We start from the raw sequence: 17,160 nt of genomic DNA, 5'->3' as shown, positions 1-17,160 counted from the left end.
CCTTAGGATTGCGTCTCTGCTATTCGCGGATGACGTGGTCCTATTGGCTTCATCAGGGCGTGATCTACAGCTCTCACTGGAGCGGTTCGCAGCCGAGTGCGAAGCGGCCGGGATGAAAATCGGTGCCTACAAATCCAAGACCATGGTCTTGAACCGGAAAAGGGTAGAGTGCCTTCTCCGGGTTGGGGAGAATGTGCTGCCCCTAGTGGAGGAGTTCAAGTATCTTGGGGTCTTGTTCACGAATGAGGGGAAGATGGAGCGGGAGATCGACAGGCGGATTGGTGCAGCGTCTGCTGTGAAGCGGGCGCTGTACCGATCCGTTGTGGTGAAGAGAGAGCTGAGCCAAAAGGCGAAGCTCTCGATTTACCGGTCGATCTACGTTCCTACCCTCATCTATGGTCACGAGCTTTGGGTCGTGACCGAAAGAACGAGATCCCGGATACAAGCGGCTGAAATGAGTTTTCTCCGTAGTGTGTCTGGGCTCTCCCTCAGAGATAGGGTGAGGAGCTCAGTCATCCGGGGAGGACTCAGAGTAGAGCCGCTGCTCCTCCACGTCGAGAGGAGCCAGTTGAGGTGGCTCGGGCATCTGGTCAGGATGCCTCCTGGACGCCTTCCTGGAGAGGTGTTCCGGGCACGTCCCACCGGGAGGAGGCCCAGGGGAAGACCCAGGACACGCTGGAGGGACTATGTCTCCCGGCTGGCCTGGGAACGCCTTGGGATTCCTCCTGAGGAGCTGGCCCAAGTGGCTGAGGAGAGGGACGTCTGGGCCTCCCTACTGAAGCTGCTGCCCCCGCGACCCGACCCCGGATAAGCGGAAGAAGACGGACGGACGGACGGACGGTTTTAAAATTTCCTGACAAACGAAAATGCGGAAAGTGAGCCACGCACATGTTTCCTGCCCCCTCTACTCTGACACCCCTGAATAAATCCAGAGGAACCGATAACTCTCTGAAGTAAACTGATGAGTAAAGATAAGCACATCTGCAAAAGGTGCAGTTGTTCTGTGAAGGCCTCAGAGGTTTGTTAGAGAATATTATTGGTAGGGCTGTCGAATGTTTGCATTGTTAAGAATCTGATTAATAACAGGTTTGCTGGGTTTCATATTTTCTGTGTGCAGTTGTTAGAACAGAAAAATAAAGTACAAGAAGTGGACATAACATTTTTTTTTATGTTTTTTTAGTCAAAGAGAAAGCTAAAAGATAAATGTAACTAAACAATTTTGGCAACTAAGTCATTGCTGGGGTTTTTTTGTTTTGTTTTTTTTGCAAATCTTGGGTAGATGAATATTTTTTTTTTCTTTCTGCACAAACGACTCCACTTTGACACATTCACATGTAGCCCTTTTTAACTCACACTTTCATTCGAGTGGAACCATATAGACGCAGGAGGAGCTAGATATTTGCAGGCAAGTGGGGCGTTCATCTTGAAAACTCTGCAGAGACCTTCTGGGAGATTGTTCATAAAGCACGCCTCCAAGTGAGGTCCACACCTCTTCTCTTTCATTCTTGGACAGACTCTTCGAGTCATTGAAACGTGGATCCAATGCCATTGCAAGCGTGTGCCATGCACTGTTTGTGTTTTCTTGCTAGTTGATAATTTCCAGCATAGAATTCCATCGTGTTGAAACATCTACCTCTGTCCCAAGGCCACTTGCTGTGCCTGAAGCTCCATGGAGTTTGCCACTTGGTATCACAATTGTCCACTTGTGTGCCACTGTTTGAAACTGCTGATGCCTGTTTCATTGCAATTAAAGCGAATGAGTTAAGTTCCCAGGTTTTAGTGATGCAATGCGCCATCCCGCCCAAATAATTGTTACTCACGGAGGTCCAGGTTTCTCCTGCCTGTCAAAGCAACATATTCTGTTAAAGGCAATTTGCCTTTTAGGCGTCACGGAGTTCATCCAATTTAGTCACCACAGTCACTCGACGACCGCTTTTATAGTGCTTCAAAAGTTACCTCTGCGTGACCCGTGTCCTCGACAACTAAAGGCTCCCACAAACTCGGGCATACTGTGCGTATACGGTGAGCCGTCCGGACTCCGCACTGACGCTGCACGGACCTTTTACCCATCATAGTAGAGCATTCCTTTAGTCTACATTTCTTGAGACAAAATCCGACAATTTTGGATTTGCTGACGAAGCGGGCGCAGGGATGGTCAAATCTTTGATTAGCTGATTGAGCACCAATAGGCTTTTCTTTCCCAGTGGGCACCCATCGCACATCTGTCCGTGCAAACAGAGAGAGAGTGTGATGCCAAGCATCCTTGCAGAAGAAGAAATGTTTATTTGTCATTGTAATTGTACATTCCAATGAAATTTGTCTTCTGCATTTAACCCGGGGAGCAATCTGGGGCTAAGACTCTTGCTCAGGGATCCCCAGTGGTAGTCTGCGGGGATTGAACCGGGTGCTTGCAACCTTCTCGGAGTGCAAAAGTGCTGCTCTAACCACTAGTCCACCCCCCCACCCCCTTGTGACTGCCTGCTTGGAGCAGTGAAGTGTATCAAGCTTGGTGTGATATTAGACTTCTTGCCGCTGGGCAGTTTACAGTGAGACACCATGTAAAAATTTTGCTCTGCGCATACCTGTCTGCACAGAGTCCACCCCGAGGATGCCTGGACTTCGAGCGGACGTCCGTGGACTAATGTCCGATAAAGTATGCGGGGGCCTTTAGTCAGTCAACGGTCCTTGGCTGTCCATCTGGGAATTGTGTCTGACAGCGTCTCAGATGCAGACTTATTTAATGCCCAGCGTTCAGTGAGCTGAAGCCTCAGCAACTGAATGCTCTCCTCCGTGACACTCTACCACAGCAATCCCAGTCCTCGAGGTCCGGTGTCCTGGAACATTTAGATGCGCCCCCGGTCCAACACACATGAATCAAGTGGCTTAATTACTTCCTCAGTTTGCAGTCAAGTAACAATGTAATTTACATTCTTCTGTAAAGTGACTGCCATCGGTCTTTGTGACTCAAATGTTTAAATCTTATCAGTAACTAAGGACTATTTGCTCGCTTTTAGCTCCTCAGGAAATGTTGTTGGTGCATCAATTATTCAACAATAAAGATTCTGGAAGTTCTCCTGTGTTCATTGTTATGTAATTCGGGTGTGTTGAAACAGAGACATGGATAAAAGTTGCAGGACACCAGACCTTGAGGACTGGCATTTAAGACCCCTGCTATCATACTCTTGAATATCCCAAGGTGCTTCCTGGGTGGAAATATGTTTCCTCCATCTCCTGGGTCTCTCCATGCTTCTCCTCTACAACTGGACTGGACCAGGGCCACATCATATAAACTTATATAAACTAAAGAAACTTAGAAACAGCTTCTTCCCAAGAGCTGTGAGGGCAATCGCCCCCTGATAGGAGACTGCAGTCCAGCACTGTTACTAGCCCATCATACGTTACAATCACCTTTATGTTACTGCCTACTGCACACTATCATCTAAGAATATCTAAATGCACATTGCTGAAAATGAAGCCACATTGTTCAATAAGCACCGTACTACCTCGTTATCTTTATCTGTGACTTTCCTAAACTCAAACAAAAGAACCTTGTTCATTGCATGTTTGTTTGTCAGTTTTTTTCATTATGTGTAATGTGAACCGGAGTAGCCAAAGAGAAATTTTGCCGCGGTGACAAATAAAATATTCTGATTCTGAGTATTGCAGACAAGGCCTAAAGCCATATAGCCTTCATCTGCCATAACTTGGGAAAAACACCAGCAGAGCTGAACTCCTTTATACTGTTTAAGATGCATCAGCAGAAGCAACTCTACCTTAAATACTCGTAAAAAAGACAACGTTGTTTTCTATCTAAATGAGACAAAGTGTGGCTGAAAGATGAGGTCAGGAGTGCCCAGGTCTGGGGATTCTGCAACCTCTAGATGACTCTCTTCTCCAACACCCCTGAATTAAATGCATGGCTCTGCAGAGCTGAAGGAAATACCAATGAGGGAGTTCAGCCATTTTATTCAGATGTTTTTTGTTTTGTTTTGTTTTTTCCTGGATGTTAGCTCTTAAGCACCCATGGTATAGGTTGATCAAATGGGCCAAAACATTTCTTTATGCAACATCTGGAAAGAACCTATGGGCTGAAAAAGTCAAATTTCATGGCTAAACAAGGACAAGCATTAGTCAACCTAAAAAATACATCAAACAGAGGTCCATGGAAGTTCCGTACTCAGAAGACCTGACTCCTGCCCCAGCTGCTTCTCTCTCAGCTGTGAACTGCTCCTGGAAGAGCCTGCCCCTAGAGACATGATTTCTGTACACTACTCCTCTGCAGCCCACTGTTTTCCGCTACATTACTCTATATCTGCAGTCACCTGCACCTGTTTTCCAGCAGTTGATCAAGTCACCTGTTCCCCATTCAGCAATCATCCTCATGCCTCCGTTTGCATCCTGAGTTTAGCACTTCCTGGTTGCTGCATGTAGGTTTTTTTTTTTTTTTTTTCAAAGTAAAAAACAGAAACACTGCAAGCATCATTGATTGGCTGTGTGGGAAATGACTTTAATTTGATACCAGAATGTCATGAAAACATGTAGAGGCTGGGCCTCGAAGGTTGTGACAGTAGCGTCCTGTTTCTGTGACTCACTGTTGATCATAAATAGGTGAAAATCTGCCTTTTTCTCTTTCACAGTGAAGCAAATATCAGCTGCTTAACTTCCATGGTTATTAGAAATCAAGTCAGTCTCTTGTCTTATCAATGACATGTGTTCCATCTAAAGCTTTTTCTTTTCAATTTACACTTAAAAAACAGGGGCTTTTTTTAATTTCCTCAGAAATAATATTTACTAATGGGGGAAAATGCACATGGAAAAAATAACACTTTAACTAAAGACTACAAAGAAAAAAAGCTTAATGCAAACCAGCAACAAAGAATGAAGCATGAATCAGTGACTGTCTAATCACTGAACTAAAACTAAAGATATTAAAAACATGAACATATCTAGAATGTATCAGTGTAAGGGTGATCATTAAAGGAGAGCATTTATCTTTGGATGTGATATATGCCAGGAAAACTAAACTTAAAGCTGAAATGTGAAAAACAGGGAGTCTTGGAAAGCTTCACTCAGATATTGACAAGTTAGCGTAACATATTTTGACATCTACCATTTCTTTATTTATCCTCTGTGCAGCCGCAGTCTGCAGCGGTGAAAATCTGAACGCCAACAGTGGAGGAACCTGTTAGTCCGCAGCAAATCTTTTTTTCTTTCTCTTTCTGCTTTTCTCTCATTTCTTCCTGTGGAGACCGTTCCCATCAGTTTATTACAAAAATGATTAACCAAAATAATAACTTGTAATTGATATAACTAGGAGTCTGATGCTTTGTCGATAAGACGGCCTCTCCCCCTGCGCGAGGAGCGTCAGTGTGACCGAGTAAATCACAGAAACCCAACTGCACTCCAAAGAGAAAACGTATTAAGTCTCTCCTCGTGTGGCTGCCTTACAGCAGGGGGGGGGGGGTTGCCATTTAATTCCATTGTGATTTTCCCCTGCCTTGATTGTCAGAGGCTCAAAATGAGATTGATTAGCTGTCCCTCATTTCTAGAAATCACTGGCTGCCACACAGGCTAAACAGTTTTCTAAGCTGTGGATTAAGAATGCAAAATAGCTGTGAATGAACTGCGCAGGAGCCCATCTGAGCTCACCGCTGTTTTAGGAATTAACAAAAACCGTGTCCGACCATAAATGCTGTTGACGAAGCACCTAACTCGTAAATAGGATGAGTAATGATAAAGCCCAGCGTAGATCCCAGCTGACCAATGAGTTAGCGTCCCTTAGGGCGTTCAAGCACACCGGTAAACTGTAAAGGATCACATAACTTTCTTGCCGTAGTGGTTGGGGAGTTGTTTTTTTTGTGTGCTTTATTAGATAACACACAAGAGAGCATTGGTGGGGGGAAAAAAACGGCCAAGGAGCACGGCAGACAGGCCGGCAAGAAAGCTTTGGTAGGCCAGAAAACAATATCCTAGGCTTTGAACCTCTCCCAGAGCATTGATCAATCCATCACCTGAAAATGAAAGAGTTTGGCACAGCTGCAAACGCACAGACCACTGCCGTCCACCTGGACTTCCAGACCGGACGAGGGAAGCGTTAATCAAAGAATCAGCCAGGAGGTCCCGTGGTAACTCTAGAGCGGTCTAGTGTGGCCCGGGGGCCATTTGACACCCCTGGGCTGATACTGTGTGGCCCGTAACTGCAATTTAAGAATGATTTGCCCCACCAGCACACTAGTCTATTAATAACCTCACTCTTTACGTTCTCTTTAAATTCATAATAAATAGGACTGCTTCTATCCAATGACTTTTATTCAAATGCACTAAAACAAAACCTGCTGTTTATTTGCTTATTAAAATAAATGAAGCAAGAGTTTTCAAAGATTTGGTAGAAATCCAGTTGAGTATGAATGAAAATTGGTGTTCAAAGACCCTCTCCGTCTTTCCTGAATGAGGTGGGGCAAAATGCAAAGAATGAATTCTTTCAAAAACACCTGAAGCTGTTACTGCAGCAAATAGAGGTCTACGAAGCATTTACTTCAGTTGAATACAAATGCATGCTACACTTTTAAAAACATTTTTTTGCACACTTTCAAAAGCCATGCATAGGTTTCCTTTAACTTCACAATGCATAACTCTGCATTACACAACACCCTGGTGAAATATGTTGTTTTTTAAATTTACAACATGATATCCGAAAATGTTCAAGGGTTACAGATCTTTTTTGCAGGGTTCAATATTAAGTTGTCGTTTTATTTATTTATTTTAATCTATTCAAATTTTAAAGTTTGCAGATTTAAATTATTTCTTTATGTATCCCTCTTTGTTTTTGCACACTTTATTATTTTTATATTTTGCAATGATGTCTTATTTACTTTTGAAAATGCAAAAGCTTGTTTGTTTGTGATTTACAATGGGCTTTAACACAAGTTATACATAATAATACATAAAAATTAAGAATTTACTGTCATATTCATACATATTTTAACTTACTGAAACATATGTTTATGTCTGACCCTTTCTTTTTTAGTTTCCCTCAACAGCACCACAAAAAAAACCTGAAATCAGGTCATCCTGCTCACAACGATGCAACACTTCTATATGTGCTTCCTTTGACAGCATATCCCATGATCACTATCTAGGACAAAGACTTATTCAGAAGGGCGTCATCTATCATGAATGCATGGACTGTGTGAAAGCTGCTGCGAGTCAGTGATGCAGTAACAAGAGTTCACCAACAGAGGTCGCTTTTCTGCCGTTTCTCAGTCTGACTAGAAAAGCATCTTCAAAAGCTGACAGATTTGGCACTAATTAACAATATTTACACCTTTCAAGTTAAAATCTCGCTGCCCCATGTCCATTTAATAAATAAAAGTAGTTATTGGACTAGTTGCAGAAACAAAGGCCCATGTAAGCCCCAATAACAGATGCAGAGGCAGCGGGCACTGCTGATTAGTACTACTTGGAGCACAAATTAACTCAGAACAGCTGCTTAGCAATGTTTCTGAAATATATAGCAAAAATTATTTGACCTTAAATAATGCAAACACATTCTCAGCATTGGTAATTAAATTTAACAAAAACATTTTCAACACCACACCTGTTGCCTTTTTCATTCTGATAAGTATTTATGCAGTTCATCATAGAGTAAGCACAAACACTGTTCTTGTAGGTTACTATAATAATCAGTATTGGTTCTGTAGAAAAGTAAACATGTAGGTTGTTGGTTACCAGGATTGTGTTGACTTCTGCCAGGTTTAGTAATCCTTAACCACTTTGTTGATTGACTTATTGAATGTTTTTCATGTTACGATATTAGAGTGTGCTTTAATATTAAAGGTAATTTTGTTAATATAAAGAAATAGCTGACTTAAAACTAAACTATGCAGTGACTCCCTACGACACATAGCCAGATAACGTTTTTAGACAAAATGATGTTTCAGTAGAACAACAACAACAAAAAAATATATATACTTTTTTAATTCTTTTGTAAAATGTAAAGGAGAAACATTACTGAGGAAAAATTCTCTGTATGGTGGGGGGTAAATTAGGATCACATTTATTTTCACTTAGAATGGCTAATTTCACACAGTGATATCATATCAGGGTCACGTGAATAAAACATCATTAAGTCAACATTTTTCACGAGGTTTGAACCACAGACATTAGGTTTGAGGTGCTCCTGTCTGCTAAAGGGAGAAAGTATGGGCTAAACGTTCAAGCTAATGCCAAGTCAGAGTGGAACCATTTCTAAAGCAGTCTCTAATCACAAAAGTATTTTTTTTAAAAGTAAATCAAAATACCCATAAATTTCATGTGATTCTATCTATCTATCTATCTATCTATCTATCTATCTATCTATCTATCTATCTATCTATCTATCTATCTATCTATCTATCTAGATGACTTAAGCAGTCAGACGTTTTCACACTGAGATGGCTCTGAGAACAAAAAAACAACAAAAAAAATAATCTAAAAATTATATCAGCATGTCTTTTCTTCTATAAGTGAGATTTAAGCGATATTGTTTGATTTTCTTTAAACACAAGATTACCAACTTTAGGAAAAAGAGTGAATTTCTCCCCGTGTCCCGTGATTAGCTGCATCATACAGCTTAAAACCAATCGTATTTGCCTGAACCGGCACACCCCGAAAACGTAAATATCTATTTTAGTTGCAAATAAATTGAGTTGTTTTCAAAGGTGGAAAAAAAAGCTGTTTTTTGTAACCTAGAACAACTTGCAATGATTTTCATCTTTAATAAAGACATAAGCCTAAATTTATTTTTAAACTGTTTAACTCGTCTTTTGTGTCGTTGCGAGCCCAAACCGACAATCTAATCCACACCTACAGTATGTCAAAAGTATTTGTTTGAACTTAATTCTGATTAACCTCACGGTACCTTTGCTGCGTCTTTGGAAAACGTTCGGTTCGTTTCATTCTCTGCTTTGTTTTCAGCTGCTCCGTTGGATCAACGCGGATCCTCCTGGAGCGGCTGCTTTGATCAGATGAATGGAGCAATATTTAATCAACTCCCTGCCGTGCGTCTCTTTTTTAATCTGCTGACGGATCTTAAACTACCAACCTCTGCCCTGCTCCGCTGGGTTCTTTTTTTTTCCCACTAACTTTACACACCTGATCCCTCTGACCTGAATACAATGAGGAGCTCCTCTCTGTAGTTAAACCTACCGCAATGGACCCACAGTGCGGCAGCACCAGGATCAGCTGGTGAGCAATCAGCCGCCAAATGTAGACTTGTGAATCTTCAACACCAGCTGAGTGACCTAGCTCCAACACGTTGCATAATAAATCTGGATTTGCTAGTTGGAAGAACTTCAGTGCTATTAAAGCCAAAATGTCTTCACGGAGTGACGGCGATAAGGGCAGCCAACTTCAAACAATATACGACTTAGAGCCAGATATTCATGCTTTATATAGACAAATTTGTAAGCACACAATGGGTTTAAAGTAACCATAGGGGGCATTTATTTAATCTTACAGCAACTCTTGGACAAGCTTAAGAGTAGGGTTGTATACAGTGATGTTTCATTGCATGGATCCTGTTGTGGTTGAGCCATTCTACCCCCATCCCCCTTTTCATTAGCAGTTTATCGGAAATATATTATGTTTAATGTCAGTCTTGTGATAGACTGGCGACCTGTCCAGGGTGTACCCCGCCTCTCGCCCATTGACAGCTGGAGATAGGCACCAGCAACCCTCATGACCCCACAAGGGATAGACGTGATAGAAAATGGATGGATGGATGGATGGATTAATCTTATGCTTTAAAAAAAGAAAAAACAACTATATCAATTAATATTTTGGAGTTGAAATGCAACCCTAATTTGCTGCACTTTACAAACAGCAGGATGTGAGGCTTCTCCTTAACTAGAAATGTAATTTTTTTAAGTGCTAATGTGGATCCGTGTGCCATGTTACCCTGGGCGGAGAGTCATGCTTCTTGTAAAAAAAACTAAACAAAACATTGATTCTTAATATTATGAAGACCAATATTCCATCAGATGGCACGCTAAACGACTAAGTCTGCTCTCAGTCTTTGTAAGTGTGCGTACACCGTTCCCCTCCATGATCAGATTATTTAGAGGAACCATGTCCTGAATCTGCCCAGCAATGGTTTCCAAACCCTTGCGCGCCCAGCGGAGAAAGACCACGACTTTAAATGCTGTTGACACATAAAAAGGCTCGGGTTGAGTTTGGTCAGACGGTGCCAAGGAAGCAGCAAACCACGCACATGTACAACTACAAACCGAGGTATTTCTTCATGTAGGTTTCAGGTAGTTATATAAGGCGCTCAGTCCACCTTGCAGCACCTCATGAATGGGCTTGAGGAGAGGGTTGTGAATAATATGAAGTCCTTTATCCAGCGGGTGGCAGGCCAAGCGCCTGAGTCTGCTCAGTTGGTACATCTCCTCCGGCACGCTTTGCAGCTCGTTGAAGTCCACGTTGAGGAGCTCCAGTGACTCCAGGAAACACAGAGTCTTCGGTAGCGCGTGGATGCTGTTCCCCTCCACGATCAGGATCTTCAGGTTGACCAGGTCCTGAATCTGATCGGCGATGCTCTCCAAACGGTTGCAGGCCAGGTGCAGGAAGACCAGCCCCTTCATGCTGTAGACGCAGGTGGGAATGTGAACGATGCGGTTGTGACTGAGGTTGAGCTTGGTGAGATGGTCCATGGCCGCCAGGCTGCTGGGGAGGCCGGAGATCTGGTTGTTGGCCAGGCTGAGCACCTCCAGGCACGTGCAGGAGCCCAGCTCCTCGGGGACCTCGCTCAGGCGGTTGCGACAGGCGAACAGCACGCGCAGGTTCTTCAGCAGCCCGATCTCGGGGGGGAGGCTGGACAGGTTGTTCCCCCACAGGTTGAGAATCACCAGGTTGTCCAGAGCGCCCAGAGCGGGAGGCAAGGAGCACAGGCAGTTCATGGACAGGTTGAGCTTCTGGAGGTCCCGGAGCTCCCACAGCTCGGCGGGGGGTTCGTCCAGCCCCCGCATGGCTAAGCTCAGAGTGCTGAAACCAAAGTGTACGGTGGTTTGTTTACGGATCCTCTCCGCTGCCCCGGACAGGCCGCTCTGCTCGTCTCTGACCGTACCCGCTCTCCTTTGGCCCACACTCACCTCGGTCAACTCGGTGTGGGACAGGCTGCGAGACTGCTTCCCACCCATCGCCTTCGTAGCGATAATCTTTCCGTCAACTTATAACTCGCGGGGCATCGAGAGGACCTCTAAAGACAATTGCCTCTGATTGATCTCCGGGGTTCTTGAAGGCAGTCAGCGGCAGGTTCACTGTACCGCCTGGTTGCTCGCAGCACTCACATCGATTCCTGGCTGAGTTTTCCCCCCCCCCCCACCAAGCTAATTTGCAGAGGCTGCTGTAACGGAGCTCTGTACTACAGCCACTTGTGATCCGCGTGTCCCAGATCCTCTCTTACTGGGTTTCATTCCCCCAGCTGGCCCTGTCACTTTTCAAGTCCGCACATGGCATTTAGTTCCCCACCCACCAAAAGGCAGGCAGGCATGACATGCTTGTGTGAGCAGTCATTCCAGGTCACTGCTGCACTTCATTATCTTCTGATCGATCTCAGAAATAAACACACACGGAGCCCTGCAGCGTCATTAATGGCACGCCTTTTAAAAGATGTGCAAAAAAGCATAACGTTTCACATAATCTCATGGCCAATACGTTGGAAAATCCTAACTTTTAATGGGAGTGCATTTTTCAACAATTTACAACCCAGTTTTGCCAACATGACATTGCTTATTATATTATAATATATTACGCAGCATTGTAGCGTACGCAGAGTGGGTCCTGGGGGATCGGGCTTTCTGTAGGATTTCAGCCTGGAGGCTGACAAGGCCGTGGAATAATTGTGAGTTTGTGCCCCCGTGTACCTTCTCTGTGTTGACATGTTTTTGGATAATTATCCCGTTGAAGGTCCAAGTAATTCAGACGCAACCAGATTTTTGTTTAAAACCTCGAGGTAGTTATTAATACCGTGCACTCAAACAAGGTTCACTGGGGCTTTGTAAAAGAGACTGTCCCACAGCATCACAGATAAAGGATGCATACATAGCAAAACAGCATCATCTTTCAGAGGAGCATGCCCAGTGAAAAAGTAAATCACTCATAACTTTATAATGGAGTTAGCAAGAGGACGTTTGGATCCGCTGGGCGTGCTCGCCGCCATTTTGCTCCTACGCTACACTGCGTAGCCGGCCCAGCTATGCAAACAAGAGACTGGAGAACAACACAGAGAGATGGTGTGTGACGTCATACCATAGTCCACCTGAAAAGATGCCATTAGTTCTTCACGTCACTATCTTTTTTTTTTTTTGTCATTTCTATCCAAAATATTCAAATTTTGCTTATTGCTCTTTTAAGTGTGTGATGATAAACCGTTGCCATGCAACTTTTTCAATATTACAGTCTATTTTTTATGTGTCCTGTCTGACAGTGTGGCAATATTAATTGTTGTCTTAACGCCAAAACAGCCCAATAGATTTTACTTTCACACATGGAGCATTGCTGCTTTCGCCGTAGCGCTCCGCTTGAATTATATATGCAAAAAGCTTTATTAGAATTTATGCAGGGGATATTTCATGTTAAATGGACACTGAAACAGGAAGGTAGAAGAGGAGAAAAAAGGAGAGAAACAGATGAGACAAAATGCCAAAAGGGAGAAAAGGTGAAAGAGAAAGAGGAAAGGGAGAAAACAAGATAACATCCTGTGAGTCTGCTTCCACACCTTCAAAGAGAGATATAAACAGAACAGCAAAACCAGCCAATAAAGTATTACAGGTACAGCCAATGCCTTGATACCATCACTGAAGAATATACAGTATTATTTAACATGAAATGTATAAAGTGACAGCTAAGGATCATAATAGGGGTTTTCTGTATAGAAGTGAATCTGTAAGCATCTGAATCCAATAGTACTATCCATTTTTTTATTTGTACACACTTATTTTAGCACTTTTATTTTTTTATGTTCCTCATATACTGTATATCACTGGGTATAAGATTTTTTTTTCTATAACCCAGCAGTAAGTCGTTGCAACAAGATTTCATTCTGATGTGCCTCAAGTGGTGTATAATTATAAATATAAAAGACTCATCTACATTATTCTGTTCTATCAAAACAGCGGCCATTACAGTTCTGTAGCAGTGAGCCATGGAGGCTGTTTGCTTTTGATCGTCCTACTTCATGTGCGTGGTGTCACGATGAGCTCATTCTCCCCCAGCCTTGTTTGTCTCACAGTCATTGGCTCTGTTGCCTTGCAGCAGGAAGGTCCTGGGTTCAAATCCCAGCAAGGTAACATAGTTTGCATGCTTGTTTGTGCTCTAGTGGGTTCTCTGCAAGTACTCTGGTTTCCTCCCACAGTCCAAAAACATGGCGGTTAGGTTACCAGGCCCACTCTAGGCGGCCCTTTGGTACGTGTGTGTGCATAATTGTCTGTCTCTGTGTTGCCCTGCGAGAGAGCGACAATCTCATCCAGGTGTACGATGATTTTAATCCGATGAGCGCTCCAGACAGACACCAGCTCCAAACGGCCGTACGTCAAGTAAACGTAGGCGAGTTCATACTTTTTTGCTGCCGTTTTGGGATTTATACTGACCCATACACACATCTTAGATCTCAAGTGACGCGTTCTTTTGCCTTTCCCGTTTTAAAGCGTGAGCAAACAAAATGGGCCTCCGTTCCACGTCATTTTTCCAAAACGTAGAAATGGGAAGTCAAGGATTCCCCAGTTCAAATTTCCGTTTAACTTAAAATAACATAGGCCAAAAAAAAAAAAACAGGGGATAGATGTATGTTATCAATTCTTTCACATCTGCACCATGAGTGACAAAAAGTGTGGAAAACACAGTATATAGTATATATTTATCGCTTCGTCAGGACTTGTTGAGCTACAACTGCTCTGAGACTTTCATTGTCTGTTCCCTCTGTCTCATATTCACCTCTCAAACCAGCGGCGGCTCTCAGGGCCATCGTCAGTCTCGAGTGCGAAAGGACACAGAGTATTACAGTATGTTCTCAGAACTCTGCTGCTACTTCATTCTGCTATTTAATCTTACTTATGTTGCCCCCCCCCCCCAAAGGGGAGTATACCTCTTTACATGAAAAAGTACATTGAACCACATTTACATTTTTGAATTTGCCTTTCCCTCCAGCAACCGCGGAGGTAAGAGCTTCCTAATGCCGTGTCCCTGTAGACATTTTTTTCTTTAGCACTTCCCAGCATTTACAGCTCAAGGGTATTTGTCTGTGTCCTTTTCGAAATTTCAAACCCATTTTAAACTATTATATGTTCTTTGTATTTGCCTTTTACCATCTCTTTAAGCAAGAGTCTTCACGGATGCATTTAGTGTGTAGTTACCTTGTGATAATGAAATGTTAGAGCTTCAAAACAAAAAAACAAAAAAACCCTCTGGCTCCCTAAAGCTTGTTTTGTAAAAAGAAAAAAAAAAAAAGAAAAAACAGCCACCTTGCACACTCAGATTCAAAATATTTTATGCCCCGAAGGCAGAATGAGGTTAAATGTAGGTGAAAAAAAAAAATTCTTATCAGGTAATCATTCAGAAAGATCTCTGAACGTCAGCTGTCAAGTTAGGCGGAGGGGAAGTGGTTCAAGGGTAAACCGAGGTCAGTGAGATGAGGAAAAGTTTTAAAGCGCGATGCTTAAACGCTTTTAAACGGTGGTTCATGAATGCAGAAGCTTGCGGAAGATTCGAGAACCACAACCCCAATATGAACTCCGAGCGATGAGGAGGGAGAAGTAAACCCGTCCCGCATCCTGTGCCTTTAAATTCAGGGCAAGAAGGTTACTTTCATATCAACATTAAACTAGGCTGGTGGCGCAGGAGAGGAAAAAAAGAAGAGAAATCACATGGTTGGTGAAATGGTGCCAGAGTTTATAAAAAAAAAAAAACCCAGCTCTCCAGCTTTTGTAATGCTTTAGGTTTATGCTAATGTCGCAGACATTGGGCACATTTAAAATGCTGGGGGCATCTTGGATTTGAGCTGATGGCAGTTTGAAGTACATCTCTAAATAAAGATAACAATTTTGGGATTTCACAACTGATATTAGGATCATGTTGGATGGAGGATGTTTTTTTTTTGTTTTTTTTGGGGGGCTTTGGATACATTTATGTTTGCATTACTGTGAGTGGCTTTGAAATCTGAGGTGATTGGATCTTTGCTGTGTCAGGTTTGTTTCCATGTACCTTTTTAATGCCGGGTTTTCTTGGCAGAGATGAATGTTGTCTACTTTGAGGTTTAAACTAAAGCCAGAGCGGATTCTCTAGCTTTATGGATTCTCCGTATTTTTGCTACCTTCACCTTTACATTCCCCCTTCTGCTTTTTTTTTCTTCCTTGTACTCCAACTGGAATAATAAACCATTACCGCAGTGTTTTGTGACGAAGACCACCATGGAATGCATTCAAATGACTTTTAATCTATCTAGATAATCACACTGAATCAAATAAATAGTTCTATATATAAGCTCTATGTCTCTCTGGTAAAGTGCCTTCAGAGAACATTTGCTGTGAATTCTCCATATATAAAACAACTAATTAAACTGAAAAGGGAATCTATCAATATTATTAGACTGCATATGATTGTTCTCATTATGTATATCTATATATGAACAAGACATTTTTATCCTGTAAAGACCATGGAAGTTACATTTGGTGGGAATTGATACTGCATAACAAAACTAAATTTAATTTGTTTTAGTATTCTTTTTCAGTGGATGTCCTTGGAGGTGTGGAGGTATTTTTACAGCAACTGAAACTTGGAATATGGCCTCACTGCCAATCATTTTGTGTGTGCTTCCTTTGCTTTTCTTTCCATGGAAAGTCCTCCTGGCCAATGGATTCTGTGTTGAGCTGCGTCTCTTTTCGCAACAAAGACACTGACGGAGCCATTGTCTAAGAATATCAACACTGCATCGGGTGCACATACCAAAATCCTGTTCTTAACCAACAGAGTATTTTTTTTAAAACCTGTTAGTCTGTGTTTAGCTGTTTACAGAGAGTCTCTGAAAAAGTGATCGCTGCCATTAACATCTTGTACTCTCTTCGTCTTTGTTCCACAGAAAGCACACCTGACTCAGTGTTTCTGTGTTTGGCCGTGTCTCTTTTCTGGGCAAAGCTATTGATGAAGATGTTGGTCACATTAACTGTGCAGCGAGCCTACAATCATTCAAACCTCCATGCAGGTTTAGACTAAAAGTAATTGTTACATTTTGCTGTCATGCTTCTTCTGACTTGCACAAAGATGGTGAGCAAGTTACAAGATGAGTTTGATTGCTGTAATGTCAGTACAGATTTCTCCCTTGATCATTCAGAAGAGTATCAATATTACTTCGATAAAAAGGTGAATAAAATCATCACATTTAAAAAAATATTCAGACTCCTTTAAATTGTTTTATCTTCTAAGATAAGCTTGTTTTATTTTCCATCAGAAACAAACTTCTTGGTTCATTGAAAAGAATTTTCAAGCTTAATTAACCAGAGGTGTGCATCATTTTGTGGTAAACTAAACGTGCTCCCAGAACATCGCGTCAATGTTTTTCAGTGTGCTGCCCAGTCGACGTCCAGCCAGCTGCGAATCACACTGGGCCCGGTTCTGCGCAGTTTGTTCCTGTTGAAACGGTTGCCCTCCACTGTTGACACATGCTTGCATATATATATATATATATATATATATATATATATATATATATATATATATATATATATATATATATATACTGCATTCAACTGAATTGATTTTGAATCCTGTATTATCTTCTGTAACCCCCAGTCGGTCGAGGCAGATGACCGTTCATACTGAGCCTGGTTCTGCTGGAGGTTTATCCTTCCTGCTAATGGGTGGTTTTTCTTTCCACTGTCGCTTCATGCTTGCTCAGTATGAGGGATTGCTGCAAAGCCATGGACAATGTAGATGACTCTCCCTGTGGCTCTACGCTTCTCCAGGACTGAATGCTGCTTGTCGGGACTTTGATGCAATCAACTGGTTCCCTTATATAGGAAATTTTTTGACCAATCTGTATAATATGATTGAATTTGACTTTGTAAAGTGCCTCGAGATGACATGTTTCATGAATTAGCGCTATATAAATAAACTTGAATTGAATTGCAT

At 42.4% G+C, this 17,160-nt stretch overlaps 1 protein-coding gene across 1 annotated transcript; it reads right to left on the bottom strand.

Annotated features, from left to right (window-relative positions):
• Nucleotides 1–10,071: 10,071 nt before the first annotated feature.
• Nucleotides 10,072–11,423, bottom strand: LOC105932239 (leucine-rich repeat-containing protein 30). The gene has a single exon (XM_012871296.3). The coding sequence runs from the start codon at nucleotides 11,175–11,177 to the stop codon at nucleotides 10,278–10,280; it is 900 nt and encodes a 299-aa protein (XP_012726750.2). The 5' UTR covers nucleotides 11,178–11,423; the 3' UTR covers nucleotides 10,072–10,277.
• Between the last annotated feature and the right edge of the window lie 5,737 nt (nucleotides 11,424–17,160).

This window comes from Fundulus heteroclitus, chromosome 6 (genome assembly GCF_011125445.2).
Source record: "Fundulus heteroclitus isolate FHET01 chromosome 6, MU-UCD_Fhet_4.1, whole genome shotgun sequence".
NCBI classification, from domain to species: domain Eukaryota; kingdom Metazoa; phylum Chordata; class Actinopteri; order Cyprinodontiformes; family Fundulidae; genus Fundulus; species Fundulus heteroclitus.
Note: the sequence above shows the minus strand (reverse complement) of the source record. Positions and strands in the feature narration are given on the sequence as shown.